The following is a 23,203-nucleotide window of genomic DNA, read 5'->3' on the forward strand; positions in this document are numbered from 1 at the left end:
TGGTGAAAGCCACTAGGGGTTTCATCTAAAGCGGCCTCTTTTAAAGGGCCATATCTAAGGAACCTCGTCTGAGGTGTTTGCTAATGGGCTGACCAGGTGCATTACAAATAGTCTAAAGTTGTCTTTATTACTAACGATACACTTGATACGATTATCAATTGTTCGGTCGCTGATAACATTTACACAATCGATGCAAGGTTGATAGAAAATGTACAAGCAAAGCTTTTGATAGCACTGGTACAACTTAAATATCATTTGAAAGGCTCGTGATGTAGGGTAGGTTTTTTAAGTGGTTTCGAGATGAACCAGCAATTATAAAACTATGTTTGGATTCTTTTCAAATAGAAGTGGAACAATTGTCAGGTAGAACTCGGCAAAAAAAAAACTATGATAAGAGCAAAATATGTTTCTTATAACAAAGAATTCATGAAAATAATCTTCTACTTCTTCCTTGGCACTACAAGAAATGGTTTCGGTCTGCCATTTTTGGTTTTGTGTGACTTATTTTTTCCCATAGTAAAGTAGTCAGCGCCATAGTACGTACGGGGAAGCTGGATGGGATTTGAACCCCGGTCCTGCCGTCTGAAGACCGGCGCTGTTATAGCCCCTTACCACCGGACAGCCCCTCGGTAAATAATCTACAACAACTTGAATGGTGTCGTGAGGTGTACAACACAGTCTAGTTCTACCTGAAAGTTCTCCACTAGACGTCCTAAACAGGGTCCAGAAAAATTGATAGGGCATGCCGAAATCCGGTAACGTCAAACAATTACATAAACTTCAATTTAAATGTGCGAAAACGTGTGTGAAAAGGTACAGTTTATGGGTTACGTGCGGTCATCTCTAAAACGCGATAACGATTAGATTTCATTGTATTTTGACCATAATGACAAACCATTCATAAATAACCATAAAACCATTCATAAAACCATTTGGATGACCGTAGGTTGTCTTTATATTTGTATAATTTCAATTCCGTTTTGACAGGGTCATGTTTAATTTATTTTTAATTAAATTTTTTCCTACTCTATTTAAGACTAATAATTTATTGTGATTGAGTGTTAAACCCTCGAGTGTTTAATACGCATTTTGCTCCTCTTTTTCGTTTCTTTCTTCCAATTTTACTTCGTCTTGTGTGCCTTGGCAAACTTCTTTTCACATTCTGTTCTTTTAAGCAATAACTTCTTTCTTTCAAACGTGACCAAACTACACATCGTTTATTATGTTTTTTTTGGTGTCCCCACTCGCCATTTTTAACGACCACTTTCTTTCGTTCTTGAGTATGTCCAGTTCCATGTTTTTTTTTCCTCTTGCGAATGGGTGTGTTCTAGGGCGTGTTTGCTCATTAGAATGCGTGAATATCTTCCAAAAAACCGACTCAAAGTACGATTTAATCAGAAACGTTGTGGTGCTATTCTTTCTAGAAATTCTCGAGCAGTCTTCCATTTATGGTTGAAATGAACAAGATAAACCACTTGGGATAGCAATAAAAGAAACCTCTCTGTATGTTTTAAAGTAGCTTTGGAGCTCATCGATCATCGAACTTCAGCGGAGAGTAGTCGTAGTCCGTTTGCGTGAGAGTGTCATTTCCTTCGGGAAGTCTAACATCCACAAACAAAACGAAAAACGCTCCCCCCTCGTCTAGACAGGAAGAAGAAATAAAATCAATATGGCGGGCTCCGCTTGGATCGAGAAAGCGCGGCCACCCACCAACCAAACCACCAACTTTGAACTTTGGCCAGACTTGTGGACGGGGTTTTTCTACGACAAAAAAAAAGCTTCGTTTCGTAGTTTGTCGCACCTTCTGACCACCCTTATAATGGGTCGTAGATGTAATCGGCGGTGGCGTCGTCAGCGCTGTTATCATACGCTACGCTCGCCCAACCTCCCCAACAAACTCACGGCCAACCAAAGGGGGAGATGTCGAAACAAATCAAACACACCCCGCGGGTCCCTTCGCCGACTTCGGTTGAGCTACGTTCCGATACCGGACTGATAGTGTGCTGGACCGCTGGTGTGCCAGTTCCACCAGGTCGCGCGTAATTTACAAGCCCGTTCAATGTGAGTGAGTGTTGATTGTGTCACCCCCACGGTGGAGATACTTGGACCTGCACTTGGAGGGGGAGATGCTAAGGGTGGTGTGTGAAGGGAACGCAACCATAATGCTCGACCGTCGTGACGCGAAAAAGGGCCCCCGTGAGTAATGTGAGATTTATGATAATTTTTTTGTCTCACTCAGTTCTATTTGTGCAGCTTTTTGCTGCTGCGGTGCGCGTTCATTGATTAGAAAACTGCAACTATAGACTTAACCACTATGGGTCCGCGCCGAGTGGACGGAACTTGGTGACGGCTAGAGCTGGCGCAGCTAGTAATGAGCGCAGCCGAGAGATAATACGGGAACGGAAGATAAACTAGGCCACTTTAGGTCGTCCGTAAACGTGTCAGAATTCCATAAGCACGGATCGAACCACAAGCCAAGCGCTACCGTAAATCACAGAAGTTAACTCGCTCCATTAGCATGCGTTGTTGGATGTTGTGTCGCCACTAGTAAGGCGAGCGAAAGCTAACGCGAGAGAAGACACGGTAGGCATATGGAATTATCGTCTGTTTCTGTTTGCATTGCATCGAAAGATTGTACTGGACGGACACTACTGGTGACGTGTGAATTGAAATGCAAAAGAGAAGCGGATTCTGACCGTTTTCTGTCGACCTTAAAGTATACATAATAAGGTCGTTTCAATATTTAAAAGAGGATATGAACTAGCTCTTGATCTGCTAACCTCCTGCAGTATACATCTGCATACAAAATATTCCTTTTTTACATTTTGGAAAGCTTTAAACAAAATTGTGAAACAATTTTACACGAGACACTTTAAACGAGCGATCTTTCACTATCATCTGCAGCATCGGTTTCCCCACTTAATCTAATCATGCGTAAGCAAGAAGGTAGAAAAGTAATTTTCGAACCGGCACACTTGAACCACTTAGTGGGTTCATTGAACCAAATGCTTCAACTATCGATCCGGTATGGATTAACGAACGCGAGCTCAATGTTTACACTAGCGACTGCCAGCAATTGGACTTGCTAGAATATTGGCATTTGCTTGATATTTCAAAAAGAAGAAACTAACCTCTTCAAGAAAATCTTGTTCTACCATGCTTTGTTTGGGATTACAGGGGTTGCGGATGATTGCAGTGACAAATTTAAAATAGGGCAGATCTTTGGCGTAAATTACTCTGAAAAAGGGAAACGGATCATTTACAAGATTAGGTCCTTCATATGAGGTCCCTTCGTAGATGAAGTCTATTGAACTACAAGATTTCGTAGAAAGAGCCTCTATGATTACTAGGCCCTTGAGTTAAGTAAACTGGGACGGTGAGATCTCTTGGTAGATTAAGCTTGGATGAGGCACGTTGGACAACGAACTCTCTTGGTAGATGTGGTCTATTCGATAATTAGACATCTCGCTAGTTGAAGTCCCCAGAACCTAGAGGCCGCTTGGAAGACAACGCCCTCTTGTGGTATGAGTTCCGCTATACGTGAAAGTCTTTGGGAAGATAAGGCCCAATGAATAAAAAGACCTCTTCAACACAGCCTCTTAGATGGCTAGGTCTCTTGATAGCAGAAGCTTCAACGACAAAACCCCTTCGACTAGTAGGCTCCTTAGTAGATCAGGTCTCTTGGTAGTTGAGCCTCATTAGACGAATTGGTACATAAGGTTCCTTGGAAGGCAAAGTTTCTTTATAGCTCCTTCTTAAAAACGAAAAGGTTTTATGGAATATAAGACAGCATCAGTTGTTTTCAGAACACTGTCACCTTTATTGTAAAGTCCTCAGATGATATCAAAATCGCTTAACACGATTTTTCATTGTTAGTTTATATCATCTGAGAACGCTTCATTCACATCCTAAAAAAAACTGATGATGTTGTCCACTGTGCTTTCTCTCCTAGCCTTAAACTGCTAGTCTTGTGCAATCCTCCGAAAACCCCTGTATCTTTGCCGTTTATTGCAAACCGAGAAACGCGAAACGAGCGGCGGCCGTGTGTCAAACCGTTTTGATGCAACTTCCTGCTCGCGTGTGCTGAACAAAGATTACACATCCCGCAGCACACTTCCCGACCAAACGCCGAGAACGTGACGACGAGTGGCGAATGGGAGCAATAACAGCAACAACGAATGCTGGAAACTGGAAATATTTGCTCGAGCGCATAACTTCCATAAAAAGATCTGTGAGAACTGGCCGTTTATATGGCGAGAGCGCAACTGATGGATGCACCAAGCTCCATCCGTACGGCACAAGAAAATGCTAAGAAAAACAAACAAACAACGAACGATGATTCCGAACAAAGTGTACCGCCGGTGGATGTGATTGTGCACTATCTATCTACCCCCCAATGCGTTTCCATTCCTACCTTTTTTCTTTCGTTCACCGTCAGTTGCATTCTCACTCTCCGTTTCGTTTGCTGTGTGATTCGCTTTCATGCGAGTGTCTCTGTTTGCTTTTTTTCTATTTATTTCACGTCGGATTCGCATTTTCACGTTGACTCATTCAACGATTTACTTCGGCCCGAGCCGCCAGTAGTAGTGACCTTGACGAATGGAATTTTTTAATCAAGCTTCCGCGTATGGGGCGTCACGGCGCGAATGCCTGCCCTCCCCGCGCGTTTGCTCGTTGATGGCTTTGAGCATTGCCACCATTGACGGTTTGGTGCGCGCGATGCTTTCAACGCGCGCGGGCCTGCCAGCTATAAAATACCGGTTCGTTGATTTTGGCCCGTTGAGGTTTGTGCCTTCCACCGGGTTTTTGTTTTCTATTTCACTGACAGACATTGCACATTAAACAGAGTCCGCTTTTTTGATAACGAAATGCGCGTAGCGTTCGGTGTCCTTACGGTGAACGGCGGTTTGCTAATGGCCGTCAGTGACTGTGGTGACAACATCCTGCAATTGACAGCTCCTCCCGCTGTTATCTTGCTTCGTGGAGATCCGCATTAATGAGCCTTTTTTTGTAAACCCGATGGGTCACTCTTGAAGCGTTTTTCTTCTGTTTGTTACAAATTCCTTAACGAGCAGTGCAACATTGTTAGCGTTTGTTGCATAAAGTTGCATCCCTCGAACGACGGTGTTGCACATGGCTTTAAGCATTTTAACCTGCGTAAAAGCCGAAACGCAGTCACGCAGCTCCAAGTGCGGTGACCGTGAAAGAATTGCTTAAAGCTGAACCGATGGCATCCAAGGAATTAATTTCATCCATCTTTCGGCTTTAGGCCGGTTGATCTATGTTGTGTGCCGTTTTACACCTTTGCGCCACCCAATTTCCCATGGTTCAGTGAATCTTCGTCGTTGCAATATGTTATAGTTGACATTATTATTTTGCCGTTCGTATTTAATGGTCGGGTTTCCGGTTGTGCAATGCGTGAGTAGTCTGATCCTTTCGCAGTCTAGTTTCAGGAAGAGAATTGGATATTTTCGGTGCCTCATTGACCGGAAACTGATAATATGGAGTCAGTTTTGGGCATGGTGATTGTAAAAATTGCAGGAAATATTTCAAATTTGGTCAGACTATTTTTGAAGCGAAAAACAAAAATATTTTGACCGTTAAAGTCATAAGATTGTTTTGATTAAAGTCGACTATTTTAGGATGGCATTGAAAAAAGAGCTACCATAGATAACTCAACGAATTCAGTTGCTTTCAATTCATATGTCCAAGAAGCGTTCTACAAAAAATTGCCATCAATTCCAGAGCCGCACTTCGACAGTTAGACAGCATATTAGCTATGTCGTATTTAAATATCTTTCTGGACATTAACGATCAGTTGATCCTCTGTCCTATGTCCTGTATTCTTGGATAACATGTGTAACATGCTGCAAGAGAAGTTTCCTGCTGATGCCAGTTGAAAGTCCCTAAAAGATATTTTTCCCAAGCAATATCAGTCACTCATTCCGAGTGATTGTCATATCGACGACTTCATCTTAGAGATAGATCATATCAGATAATCTTTTTTCTCGATCGAAGATTCAAAGCCATAAATCGTCCAGTTGATAAAACTTCAGCATTTTTTGGCGGTTCCTTTTGAATTTTAAGGGACATATTTGATTCCCAGGATCTGTCCGCTATTAGACAAAAGAATCCCATGTTCCATATTGAAGAAACAGCTGGAAATTGTGCTCAGCATATGTCTCAAGAACTTCAACTGCTTCACCTAGGGCTTAACCGGACTTGAGGCTCTAACCTAATTTAAAATGTTAGTTGGTTGACTGTTTAGGACATATAATAATCAAATTATAATAGCGTCATAGATCGGAGCTTTTTAAGAGACCCCAAGAGGTATCTTCATTTAAGCTGATTGTTAGATCTAGGGAGCTTAGATCATTTAGAGGGCCCTGATCTTCATGAGAGGCATAATATCTCCAATTGGCCTCTGACTTTGACCCAGTTAGCAGATTCGACGTGTTAAGGGCATCCGACTTTAATTCCGCTCAGGACCTTCTAAGAGCCTGTTCTGTCACTGGACATTAATCTACTTCGAATAGTATTTTTTCGATGCAAACTTAGTACAAATGGTTAGAAAAGTTGGGTGGTTTGGTTTCTAATCCATCGTTACTTAACATCCCTTATGTACACGAAAATATGGTAATTCACTAACGATGCAAAAGATTACAAATAGGTTGTCATCAAAAGAAACAAATAGACCTCCCAAAAAAGCTGTGAACAAAATTCATCACCAAAACCCATCTGCATTCCCACGATTCTCCGTCCCGAGGGCTATAAACCACTCGCAAGTACATTACCATCCCGGTACAAGCCCTGCCTTGTTACACTTCTTTTTTATCGCGCGGCATCATCTAAAAGAAACAGCTTCATTTGTCGCTTCGGCAAATTGGCCCCCTTGTTAGGCAATGGTTTTCGATCCGGCAATTAGAAGCATAATGAAGGCAGCAGCATCATCTCCGAAGTAGTAAACTCCTGATGTTGTGTCTGCCGATTGCCGACATCGCGAGACCGCACGCCGTCCACAGTGATCGTAATCTAATCATCATCATCATGTTTTCCCATCCATCTTCCCACATTTTCTTGAACGGGTGCTGCAGTCGTTCACTCTCTCTCTGCACCATACTGCACACGCACGGTTATCGGACGGGTTGAATAACGCGCACCACTCTGCTCCGAATGCACCTCTGACGGGGTAATGAATGTGTTGCAACTGGCTGTGGAGTATCGAAAGGGGACCGTGTTTAATTATCAAATTTATGATAGGCACAGATCGTGTTTCGGGCAAGAAGCGACAAAGTGCTTGCCGAGCGCTGTAAAGCGACAATTGTTCCACCGGGATTTATAGCGACTAGTCGTAGTGGCTGCGGCAAATTACACGCCCTTTTTTTGTGGGTAAGCTAACATAGTTGAAAAATTCGGGAAGGCGATTAAATGGCTACGCAATTTTCCCAACCATTGGTGAGAGTTTTTCTCTTCATTGCAGCAAATGGTGTTTATTTTGTTAGAACCTGCCTTAAGTAGTATCCCCCTTGTTAAGGGGGCTTTTTGCACGCTAATCCAACCTTTTACGACTGCTTTGTGCGTGGTACTTATCGCTTTTATGGCTTTCCCTTGCACGCTTGGTTCTAATGTTGCTTATCGTGTAGAGCGTGTGTTTCTACTAGCGTGAGAGCCGATTGCCGTAGAAATAGCGCAATGTGCGCATTGTTTTCATGCAAGGTGCAATACCACCCAAGCAAGCAAAACCGATCGATCAAACATGGGATTGATGCAACGTGTGACAATCGTACCTATTATCGTACTCGAGTGTTAGAGGAAAGTTCTCTAAAACCGATCACATTTGTATTATGGTGCTCTCGGTATCCAGGACGTTTGATAAAACAGAGTGTCTGAAGCTTGACAAGAGCTCTGTGACACTTACCCTTGCATTGCCATTTCCAAGAAAAATCAAAGACTTTCTTTTACAGAGCTTTGGGAAATTTATCTAATGGGTTGCAGTTAACTTGTCAACGATTTTCATGTAAAATGAAGTTTCAGTGTTTGCGGAATGCCAGGTTTCAATGCTTTTTAGCAATACAGTGACGGTTGATAGAATAAGAACACCTTTATGTACGATTTTCATACTACTGATTTAGATACTTCTGATAGGTACTTCATAGGACCTGGATAGATGGATATGGCACTAGGATTTAGATGCTTCTACTAAAAAATATTTACTTTATTTAGTAAGCTTAACGGATTAACGCCGTATTGTCTTCACCGCTTGAGATGACTGTTAACTGTATAAAAAACTTATGAAGTAAAAACGTTCAAAGAAGAGACCCATAAGTATATAAAAAAATGTGTTTGAATATTAAATATGATAGACCTTCTTAGTGTGCATAACGTGCTTTGGTTAAATTTTCTTCAGAATGGCAAAAACTCTGTATAGATTACATGATTCATTCATTGATAGGATCGCTTGCCTACAGTCTTCAACCAATTTCTACTAAGAAAAAGTAAGACTATTGCATTAGGAAAAATATTAGGTGATCTTATTCTACCGTCTGTCACTGTATATTTAACAAGGAGTTCTTATGGAACTTTACAAAGAATAACTGGTAGTTTTGTTATACACTATTGGCACAACTTCACGACTTATTAAAAATGCTAGAGTTCAACGGATAACAACTACCATGTCCTGTTTTGTAACTATCTTTCCTTTTTGTTGAGGAAAACTGAGAATTAACTATTGGAATGACTTGATCATTAAAACCTGTAAATACAAGAAATTTATAATTATGCTATTATTGTGCATTAGTATTAGTATCAGTAACAATAAGTAACAAAACAATCAGTAGTATCAGTTCAATCGAAAAATTAGAAGGTAAAGAAAAAATTGAGTGATAATTCGTTTTTTCGATGCACAACAACTGTTTGTCCTGGTCAGCCATAATTAAAAAAAAAACCAGCTGTGTAACAGATTCTGTTATACACATTTCAACTTTAAAAGCTGCGATAAAATGCACTTTTCACCCTGATAGCTAGGATTGTCGTCAGTCAACGAATAAAAAAATGACGATACTTGGAATTGGAACTCCAATAATACCGATTTGTTCTTTATGTAATTTGACAATGTTGATCGAGAGCCCTCCCGTTAGAGAATGGCAATAGGGATGAATATCTAGTTATTCATTTGATAATCTGTGCTTGAGTTCAGGGTAATCCAGAAAGACTAGTGTTTCTGTTTTACTGCTAATAAGCCGATTTAATTCCATTAGACTAACCATTTACGTTTTATTTTAGTTTTCTTAAAAAACTTAAACCATCGCATCCACCTCGCTCCCAGTGTCAGTGTCCACATTTAACGAACTTCGAACTCCCTGTCATCTAACAGGCACCTTGATGAAGCGGTTGGTTGTTTCGTGTGCCAGCAAAAGCCAAAAAAAACCCGATCACTAACGGGCGCTCAAAACGGTCAACACGGTGGACAACGGTCAGGCGGTCGTCATATCGGTTGCGCCCGCAGATTATCGCAACCTTCTCTCGCACGGGGAGACGCGATTGCAACCGTCAAAACATAGCCACCCGGTGTACGCAAACGCACTATGAAATCCCGCCACCTAAGGTGGAAGGTTGAGTGACCCCATTTCTATCGTCTCTTTCCTTTCCGCTCTCCTTCCCTCATTAAGCATGCCAGGTTTCGCCAACCTCCAAAGCATCGGAAAGCTACACCTTCTCTCCTCCACGCGGGCGTCTAACTCGGGGCGAGATCGGGCACCCGATGCCGAAATGCGGTCAATTTTTTTCTTTCGGTGCAATGTTTGTGCGGGGGCACCCCGATTTTATGCTACACTTTGCGAGTGATTTTTGCAAATTCTGCAGCACCGGTCGGACACGTCAGCGTGTCTGGCATTTCGGTTGTCCGGTGAACGAGGGTGGCCGGGATGCGTGCCGGGATGGTTGGCTCAAGTTGAAGCTATTACTTATTTCGTCATTTAAATTTCGATGCAATAAGAATAATCGCATGCCCAGAGACTGACGGGTACAGGAAGAGGGGGTACATGTACTGCGGCCAGAAGGAAGGTAACAATTCCGCTTCAAGTAGTCCTGGTAGCGAAACTTCAAATTCGTCAGCTTCTCAAGTGGTGGCACACCATTGTTAGATGTCCACTCGCTCTCCTCTTCTTCTCCCATAGTTCCAAAGGTCTTCGACATCAATCATGGGATTGTTCGGTAATGGTATGCTTTATCTTTTATTCCAACCTTCCTCCCCCAAAAAAACCGCCAGTCTCACAAAATTCCGCATATTTTCAAACGTTTGCCAATCTTTAGCGTTGCGCAGAAATAGCCAACCGTGAGGTTGGAGTTTTTTTTTTGGCACGTGAAAAGACGCAACAACACGCACTCTGGGCTGTATTTTTATTTTCCTTTATTGCGCTTTTGTGTTTTAAGCAGTGTGAAGTTGTAAAACTTCATAATAACGCACCGCAGAAAGCGTAAAATAAATAAATTCCCTACCCTCCCATGGGAACTGTGTCAAGTGGGTTGGAAATTGTCGAATTTTTAAAAAGTCTTTCCCTTTGTTTTGTCCCCGGGTCCCGGTGCTCGTGGAATGCATGAATGGAGTTGGGAGATTTTTTTTTGTGTGTGGCAGATTTGTTAAACAACCTCCAAAGCACAATGCAGCGGATAGGTGTTGAAGAAAGCGAATGAATCAATTTGGCAAAGTTTGTTAAGTTATGCAATATTTTGTCTCTCCGATTGTATTCGGATGAAGTAAAACTGGCAATAAATCATAGCCTTTTTCGTGGAGGTTTAATATCGTTTGCTTAGGGGAAAAAAACCATTGCTAAACATCAATTCGCGCGTGTTAATTTGCGTTTGTATATTTGCAACAGTTTGGTTTTACTGTGGAGAATTATTTGTGTGTCAAAAAACTGGCTATTGAGAATTATAGGTCAGTTTACTCGGCCTGCCTGCCTGGTGATTGGTCTCGGCCTGCCTCTTCCGGCTTTCTGTGACTTGAGTTTTACCCAGAGCAAGGTAGTCAGCCCTGCGGGGATGCGGTCCCCGATGCGCATGTGATTTGAACCCCGATCCTGCCGTGTGAAGACTAGCACCGCTGTCGCCTCGGCTTGATGATTTATTAACACTTGAAACACTATCGCAATTAAATAGCACAGATATTCCGTTGATATTCTGAAGATAAAGATAAGATGAGGTATTGTCAAGAATCTATAAAATAAAATTGTAAAATAAAGTTGGAGAACAAAGAGCAGCATAATCATATGACTCCTCCAGAAGATATCGGAGGATACAACGTATTCTTGATCATCAGTACATCATATTGTGCAATTTTTTGGGAACTCTTGACTAAAACCCCATCGAACTTCCGTATGGATGAAGGACTCCTGTGGCCTATGCTGGACTACACTCTTCGATAAGTTCTCGCTCTTCTTGGCCTAACGACCTCTTAACGTCCTGCCTGCCATTTCTGGCTTACTGCACTAAATGATACCACGTAGTTGGATAGTCAGTCCTCACTACGGGGCAACGGTCCAGATGTGGTTTGAACTCTTTGATAACATACTGCTATAATTTTGTTGTGCAGTAGTAGATTAGTAATTGGGTTTTTGAAATACTGCTTGGTGATCTGGTCCCCATCGGTCAAAATTCATATCAATCGTTGTGTAGAGATCCTTCATCAGTTTTGTCAATCTAGAAAATCTTAAATGATTACTTCCCTGCTCTGCCGTATTACATATGCCAATTGATTAGTCTTGGGCAACTCACGGATCCAGCAATCCTCTCGTTTATCCCATTCTATATTACTTATCGGGTCCTTCAATCCTGACCTAACTGTGCATCTTCCAATACGGCGCGCTGCAGTTGATCGTTGATCGAAGGAACCTCTTCTTTCTGCTTTTCAAAGATTCAATTACTTCACACTTGTTTTTTGACTTTCTTAGCTACTTGTATTTGTAGTCATTTCCGTCCTAAAGCCTAAATCTTATCCTGTTCCTAAAAAAAATCTTTATTACTTTCTACGATTTTAGTTTAGGCTTGGCAAGATTTAAGAGAGGCTATAAGATTTCTAATTAAACCAAGTGCAAACTTAGTTAAAATGTGATCGAGGGTTTCTTCTTCTTCTTCTTCTTTCTTGGCCTAACGACCTCTTAGGTCGTGCCTACCATTTCTGGCTTACTAGACTTAATGATACGACGTTGTTGGATTGTCAGACCTCGCTACGGGAGATCGGTTCGGATAGGATTTGAGCCAAGTCCAGTCGTGTGAAGATCGGCGCAGCTATCACCACCGGATTGCTCATTTCGAGGGTTTAGATCTTTTAAATCTATTTTCTTTGGTACTTGAACCTCGCGAGACTTTAGTCTACCCTATCTGGTTTGTTTGACTTGATTGTGCAAATATCCTGAGTCAAATTCTAAATACTTAATGTTCTTCATTGGAATTGGAATTCATTGGATTGGAGGTGACAGTTTTTTTGTCGGGGTCCGTATTGTTCGTAAAAAATAATTGAGATTTCCAATGCCTGCAATATGTTGCGTTACATCACTATACCACAAGAATTCAATAGTAAAAAAAAATGTTAAAATTTATTAACAAATATTCAATTCAATTTTTGCCTAAATCTTTACTACAGCATTAAATTACATCAAACTTCCGATAATAGTCTAAACGAAACAAGCATGATCCACCTCAAACCCACAACGTATGTGAGTGAGGCTAGAGTTAATTAAATTAACCTGTCTTAAACCCAATACCTGCAGGACCTTTCCCACCGTTTGCTTATCGAACGATTTATTTTAACTAATTGTACACCTTTACCGGGGAGGTAGCAGGCTTATTATCGCATTTTACGAACCTGTTTCGAAGGAGATGCCCATGCTCTCTGCCCAACATGGCACGCGCGTCACCTTGGGACAGATAATCGGACCACGAACCACGAACAAATGGGCCAAGCCTGTGAACTTGAATTCTCACGGCAACGGTCTACGGGACCGGAGGTCCCTACAAATTGGGTCTTTAGAGCTCAAATGATCCACTCCGTTTTCCGTTTTGTTTTATATCACTCGCCGTCACTTTTTTTTCCCCCGCGGTATGCCGCGAGCAATATCTTATTATCTCAGTCGATTTAACATCTTTTAAGAGGGTAATCGTGAGCTTTTTTCTGGTTTTGGTGGGTTACTGCGGACGATACCTCTATTAACGGATCATTTGTTGCCGTATGGTGCTCTGTACCCTCACGCTCGGCGTCTCACCGCCATGTTGCATATGTTGGACGCATGTTGCAGTCAGCTGGTGGCGGTGTATTACATTCTCTCATCTCACCTGCACGTAACATGAAACCCGGCACGAAATCCGAGATGTCGGCAAAAAAATGAAGACAGACATCCCCGTCCATTCACACCACACGCTCATGTAATGTGCCCTCACGATCACACGAGTCGTCGTCACCGAGAGCGTGTGCCCCGATGGACAGATAGGCCGATGGAAGGGTGGGGAAGGGTGGCCCCCGGTGCGGTCACGTTAAACATCGTACTTCCAATTAACCTACCGGCGCTATCGCATTACTGGCCATTCATCGTTTTATTTTTGTCTTCCGTTTGCTTCTTCTGGTTTTGTGGCTTCCTTTCTTTCGTGATGCCCTAACTAATTTGGCCTTCGTTCTAGACTAGCTTTTCCTCTTTTTTTCTTCTTCATTTTCATTTTCTTTCTCCCTGTTTTGGTATTCCTGTTGCTTTTTTTTCTATTTTTTTGTTGAGTTCGTTTTCACTTTGTTTTCGTTTCCCTTCTTGATTAGTTTTCATTTTCATTTACCCTTTGATTGTGTTTGATTTGTTTTTGTTTGTATGCCTTCATTCTAGCAGGGGTGTTAACTGTAGCTAAATGATACAGCATCGTACACCTTTTCTCTCTTGTTGCGTTAAAATTAATTAAGCTTAATTAACAGTTCGATTAGCTGCCGGCTGTAAATGATTAGTTGTTAGCGTTCTTTCTCCTATTTTAACGATGGTTCTAAGTGTGCTAACCTAACTTTCCATTTCATTGTTTCACTTTCGTTCCAGATTTTCTCTCGATGAAAATTCAATCGATACACGAATTTGGAAGGCTTTCCAACGCCTAAGCAACACGACAAACTTCCTGCACTACCCGTAAGAATAAGCTAGAATCGTGGAAGATCTAAACCGCTAAACCATAGACAATAAGCTAGTCAACTAAATAGCTAATCATAGAAGAAAAAAAATCGGTGCTCTGAAGAAGGAGAAACATCTCGAGGAGGAAAGAGATTAACGAGTTATCGAACGACGAAGCAACAAAGCTAACTCAAAATGAACACCGTACTGCTGGAATCTCGGCCCTACCGGCCGTTCAAATCGAGCGAGGAGTATCTGTACGCGATGCGCGAAGATTTAGCCGAATGGTTGAACACAATGTATCCGGACCTGCGCATCAATGTGGAAAACTTTATGGACCGGCTGGATACAGGCGTCGCACTGTGCAAGGTAAGTTGCTGTTAGTCATTTAAATTTACAGAACATAAGAGCATCTCTGTACAAATGTTTGTTCGATGGTATGGTGCTCCTCACGAATCTTTCCACAGAGGATGGCAAACAACTGTGACACAGATACAAATTGTGCGTACATTTACACAACCTCGCTACCACCGTGATTCACTCCAATTTTACAATCTCGGCGAAAGTTATAAAACTCACCAGAGAGCTATAAATTTAACAATTTATGTGCAATATCTTCGGGGTCGGCACTTTTTAAGGATCGATCCGGATGAGTCCTTGGACGATGCTTTCTGGACGACTTGTTGATATTTATGAAGCATCATGACTGTCCTTGTTGGCCGTTTGCGGTTGTATTATGGTAATTTCTGAAAACCAATTTAGTACCTAGAGCTGCGTAGTAAAATATGTAAATTATTTTGCTTAAGTTTCTTTCGAAAAGTTGTTTGAATTTCCTATTGGCCTAAGGCTAGAGTCACTACTTAGTCGTACAAACATTGAATGCAGTGTAAATTCTAAGGTCTGATGACAGTTTTGATAGCCCGACCTCATCCGTCAAAGTCCATACGATATTTGTATGACAAGTCGTTTACGAAGAAGCAATGACTTCTGCCTAATAATGATGATCTAGCCATGTCTGCTCTAAAATATTTCGTTATCAAATCTTCTGGTGTCTTGAAGTCGGTTGATCGTTCGCCTAAGGCATAGAATGTCTGGAGACACTGAATCCTGTTGGATTACCAGGATTACCATGCGAATTGTTTTGAACGTCGTCTACCGATCATTTTGAATGATTGTCTTCTATTTAAACAAGGACGGATTCTACTGGAAATTTATTAAATTTGTGATGGAATCAATGTCTGGAATGATAATGCTTCAAGGCCGGATATCCTTCATTAGCTGCCAGTGTATTTTAGGCCCTTGGAGACTGCTAAGTTGCAGGGACCTGGTCCGATACTCTCGATTTTCTTCAGAAAGATTTATATATTTTAAAAGATGGGTATATTGGGCAAGGAAGTATCTCTCGATACATCTCACTGCTTAGCTTGGAGATAGAGTTGGCAGTATGAACGGCTGTTCTTGGGCTGTTCGCTGATCGTGTCTAGTTCAAATAAACTGAGCACGATTTAAAGTTGGATCCCACCAGAACCTCGGGACATCCTTTGAAAAATTATAATAGTTTGTCACTTATTTTAATGCCTACCTTATACAACAAAATATGCATCCAAGCAATTTATCCTGCAATGGAAACTTTCGCGTACACAAGAAAACAATTGATCACCACCCTACGCGTGTTAACGTGATCGCTAACCTTGCATCAATTAATTGGCCACCTCGCCCCATTCGCCTCATATGCATACTTTCACGGCGGCAACCAGTCCACCGGTGGGTGGTGGGAATCGTCTCAATTATGGAATGCATTCCGCCCTCAACACTGCCCCTGTTTACCCAAACGACACCGGATAACGCGCTTTGGAATTATATTATATTATCGCCGCGTACAATCCGTTCCGAAAACCACTGTCACCATCAGAGCAGCAACCGAACGCTAACGGACGGGGTGACGTTGGAATCTTTCCGAGTGTCGTCGGTTGCCGGAGTTCTGATTGCTTAAATTAAAATGCTGCATTTGCTGCGCTGTTGCTGTGCCCGCCACTCATTAACACCAATTAATGTGAAGACGATTCGGCTACGGGACTGTCTGGACTGTGAGGTTTTGAGTTTTCCTCGAAGCTCTTCTCGAAAAACAAATCGTCCCAGACGGACGGCAGAGACAGGGGGCGGGGTTTTGGTCGATTCCCAACATTCCGTCACATTCCGTAAATCTGCGCCCACTCGGCAACGGCACATGAGCGATTTGTAGTTGAGTATTGTTCCAATTTTTGTCGCCGCGACATCGCCTCGTCGGAAGCCTGGAATGGCTGACATGGGGGAGAAGCGGCGACAGGGAGGGGTCGGTATGCCTTCGCATTTGTCTGCTGAATTCTGGGTGGAAACTGGTTTTTACCATATACTCTTCCCCGTTGGGGTTGACTTTAAATACTACAAATTGACATTTGGTTCCAACTTCCCGTTTAGGTGTCGTTTGTATGGGGATCAGATTATGTATATCTGTATGGAGTGCTCTTGGTGCAACGTTGAGGCTGCCCAAGAAACCGTATTCATCAGTAAGTGATGGTGAACCCCCAATATCGGTGAACGTTCCGAAATGTTGCTCAAACCACTTCCGGTGTTGTGGACCTGTGAACCCGGTGAACTCTGTCACAGCTCTTTCTCTTCGCGAGCCCAAACCAACCGAAGCAGCCTTATTAGAATCGCACGTCAAGGTTTTCGCCCGCTGTTGTCGTGCGCCCGGTACGTTGAACTCGCCGTGTGTATCTGCTCCGGGTGCGGAAGAGCCACCACGAGCTGGTGTTGCGATCTGGCGCCGCATATCACTTCGGGAGACCTTGTCGCCTTGTGCGGCTGTACACAGAAGGTCACGCGCGGAGCGACTTCCCTCCGGTCGCGCAACATACCGACGCCGCGATGCTGGATAAGGAAATTGCCACTCGAACTTGCTGCTGCCCGGTTGCGAACGCGAACCGAACACATGCTGGGAGGACCATCCGCGACCATGATCTGCAAACTGATGACGACCTGCACTACACGCGGCACCGATGACAACCGCCTGCCGCCCGCTAGGCGACGACGACCTGTTGAATCACGCTGCGGGCACTCTATTGCTGGCAGTCGCGCGCTGATTGGATCGACGAGCTCCTCACGCACGAGGTGTGCTCCTTATTTGGCGGGAATCGTTCCATTTTTTCGTTGTTGTTTTGTGTGTGCGCAAGTTGTTGTTTTCGTTGTCGCGATCCTGCTCGGCTGAGGGTTGTTGGTTTCCGCAACTTCACCGAACTATGTCGTGATAGTCCTCTTCCCCTCACAGACAAAAAAAGTCTGATCTTCTCTGAAGCGACAGACATCAAACGCACAACATGAAAATAGGAAGTCTAGGGACGAACGAATTGTCGTCCCGGCGGACGGGATTGACAGAGGTGTATTGCTCTAAATACGTCGTCACGGTGTCGACGGGACCAGAACTAGAACCACCGAGTGCGTGCCTTAGGATGCAAAGTGTAAAGGGCAGGACAAGCCGCGAAAGTGGTTCGTTCCTCGCGGTTGATGAACGAACGTGGCGTAAATAGAATCCCATTATTGCACGCCGCATGGTGCAATCTGCCTGCACGGAACGTCCACCCGCTGCTGCTGCCTCTGCCAGTGCCAGAGAGGATGCGGAAGTGGTACCGATTTGATGCGATCGTATGTCCCCGTTTTTCTGGGTGCGCAAGAAATCGTAGAATCGTTAGCCGAAAAGGTAAGGTTTGCCATTACGAATCGAACGATGAACGCGATCGAAAGAATGGTCACCATCTTTGGGTTGGTTGGTTGGTTCGAAGAGACCCACCACATCCAGCGGGGTAGGGAGTGATGCTAAGAAACTCCCTAAAAATAGTCCCCCGAAATCGTAGCGTCGTTGGTGAGAAGATTCTTCAACACCGTCTAACACTCGTCCCTTCCGTCGTAAAGTTCGCCGGATGACACTGCCTAGTTTGATACCGGGGAGAGATGCGCTGCATTCTGATGCTCTTGCCGCGGGATGCTGTGGGATTTAATGGCAAGTTGTTTCATTTTGTTTTTAAACTCACGTCCGGACCCTCTTCCTCGTCCGTCACTTCATCATCCGGTACGACGGGAAGGATTACTACCATCCCAACCTCCGGAGTTGAATAACGACGACGGTGATGGCGATGGGGACTGAGAATTTATTTAGAACAACTGGCCCAACATCGCACACGCTGAGACAGACACACCAAACAAGCCACCAGCATTATTGGGCAGCTTCAGCTGCTTGTGAAAGGCCAACTACTAGGCGCCCGGATTTGATCCATCGAAATCACAAAAAAAAAAAACCAGCTCGACAACGATGGATGCTGGGCGTGAGCACGTTCTAAGCGAGGTTTCACTTTCCATATGCACCAAAGACCTCACTCACCACTCTCGCCCGAAGAACATACCGAGCTCTGCAATGTGCGGGTCCCACAAACAATACGTACCACACACCAGTCTCAACGACTCTACACAAACGTCAAACCAAAGAGGGCCACAGTGCGCTAGTTCCTGCGAAGGGTGGAATAAATTGGGTTGTCGGTTGTTGGATCGTAGCGTTTTAGAAGGGGCTTTGAATTGGCTGCAATTGAACGCTTTATGAGCTGCGGAGTGCCACGGAGTGGGTGAGATGGCAGGTTGGCCGGGGAATGGCTTAAACAATCGCTTATCACGAAGTTTTTGTAGGACGGAATGCAGCTGCGTACTCTGCGCGCTGCTGGTGGCTACGATCTGAAGCAGTACGATACGGGCTTGCCTGGGTCCAAGTTTCGGAAGGATTTACCCCCGACGCATGCAATGTATTTAGCGGCAAAGAATTCAAACGCTGTGAAGTATTTTTAACTTCAGTTTTGCGTTCAGTTTGATTCTTCGCGTGTCGGCAGACTGCAATGCTCCTCTTACTTCAACACACCGAATCTTCAAAACTGCAACAATTTGGAACATTTGAGTTTTGGCTATGCTTCTACATGTCTTGCCAGTATCAAACACCGGTGAACTCTTCCTTGTCGGGCAGTACCTTCCGTGTGGTCCATTTATCAATCAAAAGCTGCACGCCATTTTGGGCGAACGAGGTCGCTTGGTTAGCCATATTGTTTCTGTGTGCCGGCCACCCACTCACACGGTTGTGGGATATTATGGGAGCTTGCTCGAGTTCCTTGAACTTTTAGCACAACAAAGCAGCGCACGCCGAGGACGGCTTTTCTACCTTTGCATTACCATGGGATCCAGGACCTGAAGGTTAGGTGTGTATGTGTCTGTAGAATAAAATGGTAGGAATTTTAATGCTCTCGATCCGGGCCCGATTTCATTCATTTGATAAAGGCACTGGTTCGAAGTATAGACGCCGGACACTTTTAATGCATACAGCAGCGTGGTCAAGTGTCAGAGAGTCCAGTAGGAATGAGTTTAAAAGCTTTTGCTCTGCTCAAGGACGTCGACATTTGACAATGAACGCTCAAGTGGTCCACGATGATGATCTTCAGAGATAGAAAAGGAGCACACAAAAAATATTGCTCGGTTAGTGAGAAAAAAATGGTGAAATTTTTGAATGGAAAACCTTGAATAGCTGTCAGTTGGTGGATTAGATCTTTTTTTTAGGATTTTTTTTTAACATGGAAATACTCAATACGTATTTCGTGGACATTAATTCCAAGTTAAGGGGATCTAGATTGTTTAAACGATATATTTGACCTATCAAAGGTCTAACGGCCTTCTTATGAACCATTAATGTACTTCTCCATCGAAGACGCCAACCTTAACTCCAACACAATCGTCACCAGTATTAGAGGATCGTTAAAAAGTTTATGTGAACTAAATCCATAACGATCCGTAAGGTTCGATAGTTGGACGAGGAGGTACAGCAAAAAAGGAAGGACGCCTGTTAAGCTGTAGAATCACTCTTTAAGAGCTCGTTAAACGAAGCAGATTTTACGAGCTCCAAAATCCAGAGACAATCTTTTCAAACTGGGATTGATCGTTATGTTTACGGTGTTTTTTATAGTATAAAATGGCGGATCACTACATTCGGAGTATTTCTCGGAATATTTAAATTTTCCCATACCTAAACGATTGTCGATATTCTAAATCTGTACTTGATTGATCCTCACCGTTCAGCCGTCGTGCTAATGGGGGTTATATTTCGCAATCCTTTGATCTATCACGAACGCAAAGTGGTTTTGCGTTAAAACGATTCTGCTGTTTCGGTTGTGTTCTAAGCGTGTCGCACCTTTTCGCCACCTCGTCATCTTCCAGGCGATATAGCAAATAACGGCCATCTCTTATGTTGACACTGCTTAGGAAGATCAAACATCGGAGCGAAACAAAGACTGGTAAGAAGAGAAAAAAAACAAGACAAAATCCGTATTATTGAAGGATCTCTCCATCAACTCCACTAAACCGCTCGTCGCAGCTTAACAACAACGCGGCACGATCCGATCCGAAATGGGCAAACCTTTGACCAAAAAGCAGCGCACTGTTTCTGCTAATAGCCGAGGAGGTCTTCTATGATCTTGACATCGGGAGAACCGTGTGATTATGGCCGCCTTTATGTCGCATCTCATCTCCATAAACCGACCCAACCGAACCAGTGTGTCTGTGACCTCTCGTTCTCGCTTCCACCCTTTCTGCTTCCCTGCGCCACAAGTGAGCACGCGGATGCAACCGCAACTCCTCTCCGTGTCCAACCATTGTCAAAAGTCGATATCTACAGGCCGGCCCTCTTGTCAAAACACACACTCGCCCCGTGGACAGTTGATGCTGCAAGACGAACCGTGGGATCACCGTGGGAAATGAAGGCAGAGGGACCACCAGAGTCAGGTCGGTGTGTTTGTCAAGCCAAACCGCGTAGGTGTCCAAGCGCCCGGACGACGACAATTGACGTTTTGTTGTTCGCTCTCCGCTAGATGAGCTCGCCATAGAGTCGTGTACTTAGGAATGGTACAACATTCTGACCCTCGACCGCACTGGGGAAGCAGAGATCGCCACGACCGAAAGCTCACGTATTGGCGCGCTGGTCGTGATGCCGTAATAGCTGAGGCTACAGTCTTATTCTATACTCTCGGCCGCTTTTAAAACACTGTGGCTTGGTGCTGGCTATTTGTGTGAGCCTTACCTCGTTATTTTCCTATCAATTTGGTTCGCAAATGAAGCCTCAAAGTGGTTTTCAACTGGCACGTTTTGCGCATGAAATAGAAAGCAAAAAATCAATTTTCTCGCTTGCATTGGTGAGCCTTGGTGCGAACGGTGGTCATAATGGGGGGGTCGTCATGATGCGTCACGGTTCTGATGTGAGATTCTAACCGTGGCAGAGGTGTCAAAGAACGACGGTTTTGCGTGTGTTGGAAGGTATTAGACGAGTATTTGAGGTTGGTCCTCAAATGTTGTTCTCAAGCGCACTCTATTCTTGACGCAAATATTGTAAGTTGTGAGATGTTCTCCACTCAAAAATAGGTTATTTGACATGCCTGAACCGCCGAGTGCAAGGGGAACGCGCTTGCGGGAGACATCGAAGCCAAGGTCACCATGGTCGTAATTCCGATGGTAAATTGCAATGCCCCTCTCCGATAGACCAGGGCAGATGGTGAAGTCGGTCGGACAGAGGAACGCACACTGAGTCGTTCGCTTCCTTGTTTGGGAAGGCACCAGCCTGCCATCAATCTCCCATCCGCGCTCCAGTCCGGCCGGGCTTAGTGTCGTCGGTTGCAGCGAGCATATAATTGCGATAATGAAGTCGCCTTTTCCGTACGCTTTTAGTGGTTAAGAACCGTCACACTCCTCAATCCACTTCACCCAAGCTCCGCGTCCATACGGCCACGTCCGGCACGCCGCTTTTCCCTTATTGGAGGTGCCCGCGTGTGTCACGCCGCGCTAACCTTTTTTTATTTTTAATCCGGACTCTGGTGGGCGAGGAAATTGCAGTTGTAATAAACACAAACACACACATACAAACTCCAAAACTAAGCCCTGAACATCTAATTTCTGTTGTTTCCTCTCGCTTCCACTGGGTAGTCGCTAGGACAGCGCAGGGTATGTCCATCTCCATACAGGGCGCCTTTAGATCTTGCAGTGCTCTTGCTACGGACGAAAATGGAAAATTCGCATACACAAGCGGTTGCTTGCCGTTTTTATTTTTCTCACCTAGTGGGCGTAGAAAAAGGGTTGGCCGCGCGTATGTGATATCTTATCGCCAACCACTAGCGCGTGTGCCCATGTTAAGGGTCTTGCTATGGTAGCTCGTACACAAAATATGGAAGCGGTTACGTACACGATCCGATTCGTGATTTCGACGTACAAAAGCGATCGCATAAATTAAAGCGAAACATATATTGATCCACTTTTGGAGGTATGTGAGCGCGATCCAATCGAATCAAATCCAACAACCCCCCTCTGGCGGGTCGCGTCTGGAGTTTTGGGGTCCTAAACGTGGCGCCCGCCTTTAAATGGGGTTCCGTGGACTTTGTACGCTACGTCACACGTAGTCTGCGATCGTAAAACGATCCTTTTACGATCGATTCTCGGGCAGCGAAGAGGTTTGTTCTCGGTATCCATATTTATTAGACGGTAGTGTGTCACCAGCCGACGCGTTCTGATCGCTTTATTAGTGGAGTGTCGGAGATAGGTATTGGAGGCCTGTACTTGGAGGCCGAGTTGCTATATTTCTGTCTGAGTTATACGAAAGATTTAAAATACTAGAAACAAATTATTACATTAGGATGGGATGTTTTTTGTTATTTACTAAGTAAACTTTGAATGCAATGACTTCAAGTATAGAATAGATGCGCGTTCATCAAAGTTGGTTTGAGACTAAATTGATGGCCGAAGCGACAGCGGCGCCAGTCTTCATACGGCAGGAACAGGGTACAAATCGCATCCAGACCGCCTCCCGTGAGCAGGACTTACTTACTAAGCCAGAAATTGCAGGCCGAGACTTCTCGAAGTTGTAGTGCCGAGAAGACGAAGAAGGAAAGAGTTTTTTTTGCTGAAACCTCGATAGTTATACAGTGAGAATTTCTCAGTGTCCTAGTGAATCCTTAACTCTTGAA

At 43.9% G+C, this 23,203-nt stretch overlaps 1 protein-coding gene across 3 annotated transcripts in view; it reads left to right on the forward strand.

Annotated features, from left to right (window-relative positions):
* LOC118515306 (GAS2-like protein pickled eggs) overlaps positions 1–23,203 on the forward strand; it is a 40,043-nt gene that overhangs the window by 3,556 nt on the left and 13,284 nt on the right. For all 3 annotated transcript variants that reach the window (XM_036061981.1, XM_036061982.1, XM_036061983.1), the window contains exon 3: positions 14,067–14,504. In XM_036061981.1, coding sequence (XP_035917874.1) covers positions 14,331–14,504 — 174 coding nt within the window. In that variant the 5' untranslated portion in view covers positions 14,067–14,330. The remainder of the gene's footprint in view (positions 1–14,066; positions 14,505–23,203) is intronic.

This window comes from Anopheles stephensi, unplaced genomic scaffold (assembly GCF_013141755.1).
Source record: "Anopheles stephensi strain Indian unplaced genomic scaffold, UCI_ANSTEP_V1.0 ucontig137, whole genome shotgun sequence".
Lineage (NCBI taxonomy): Eukaryota > Metazoa > Arthropoda > Insecta > Diptera > Culicidae > Anopheles > Anopheles stephensi.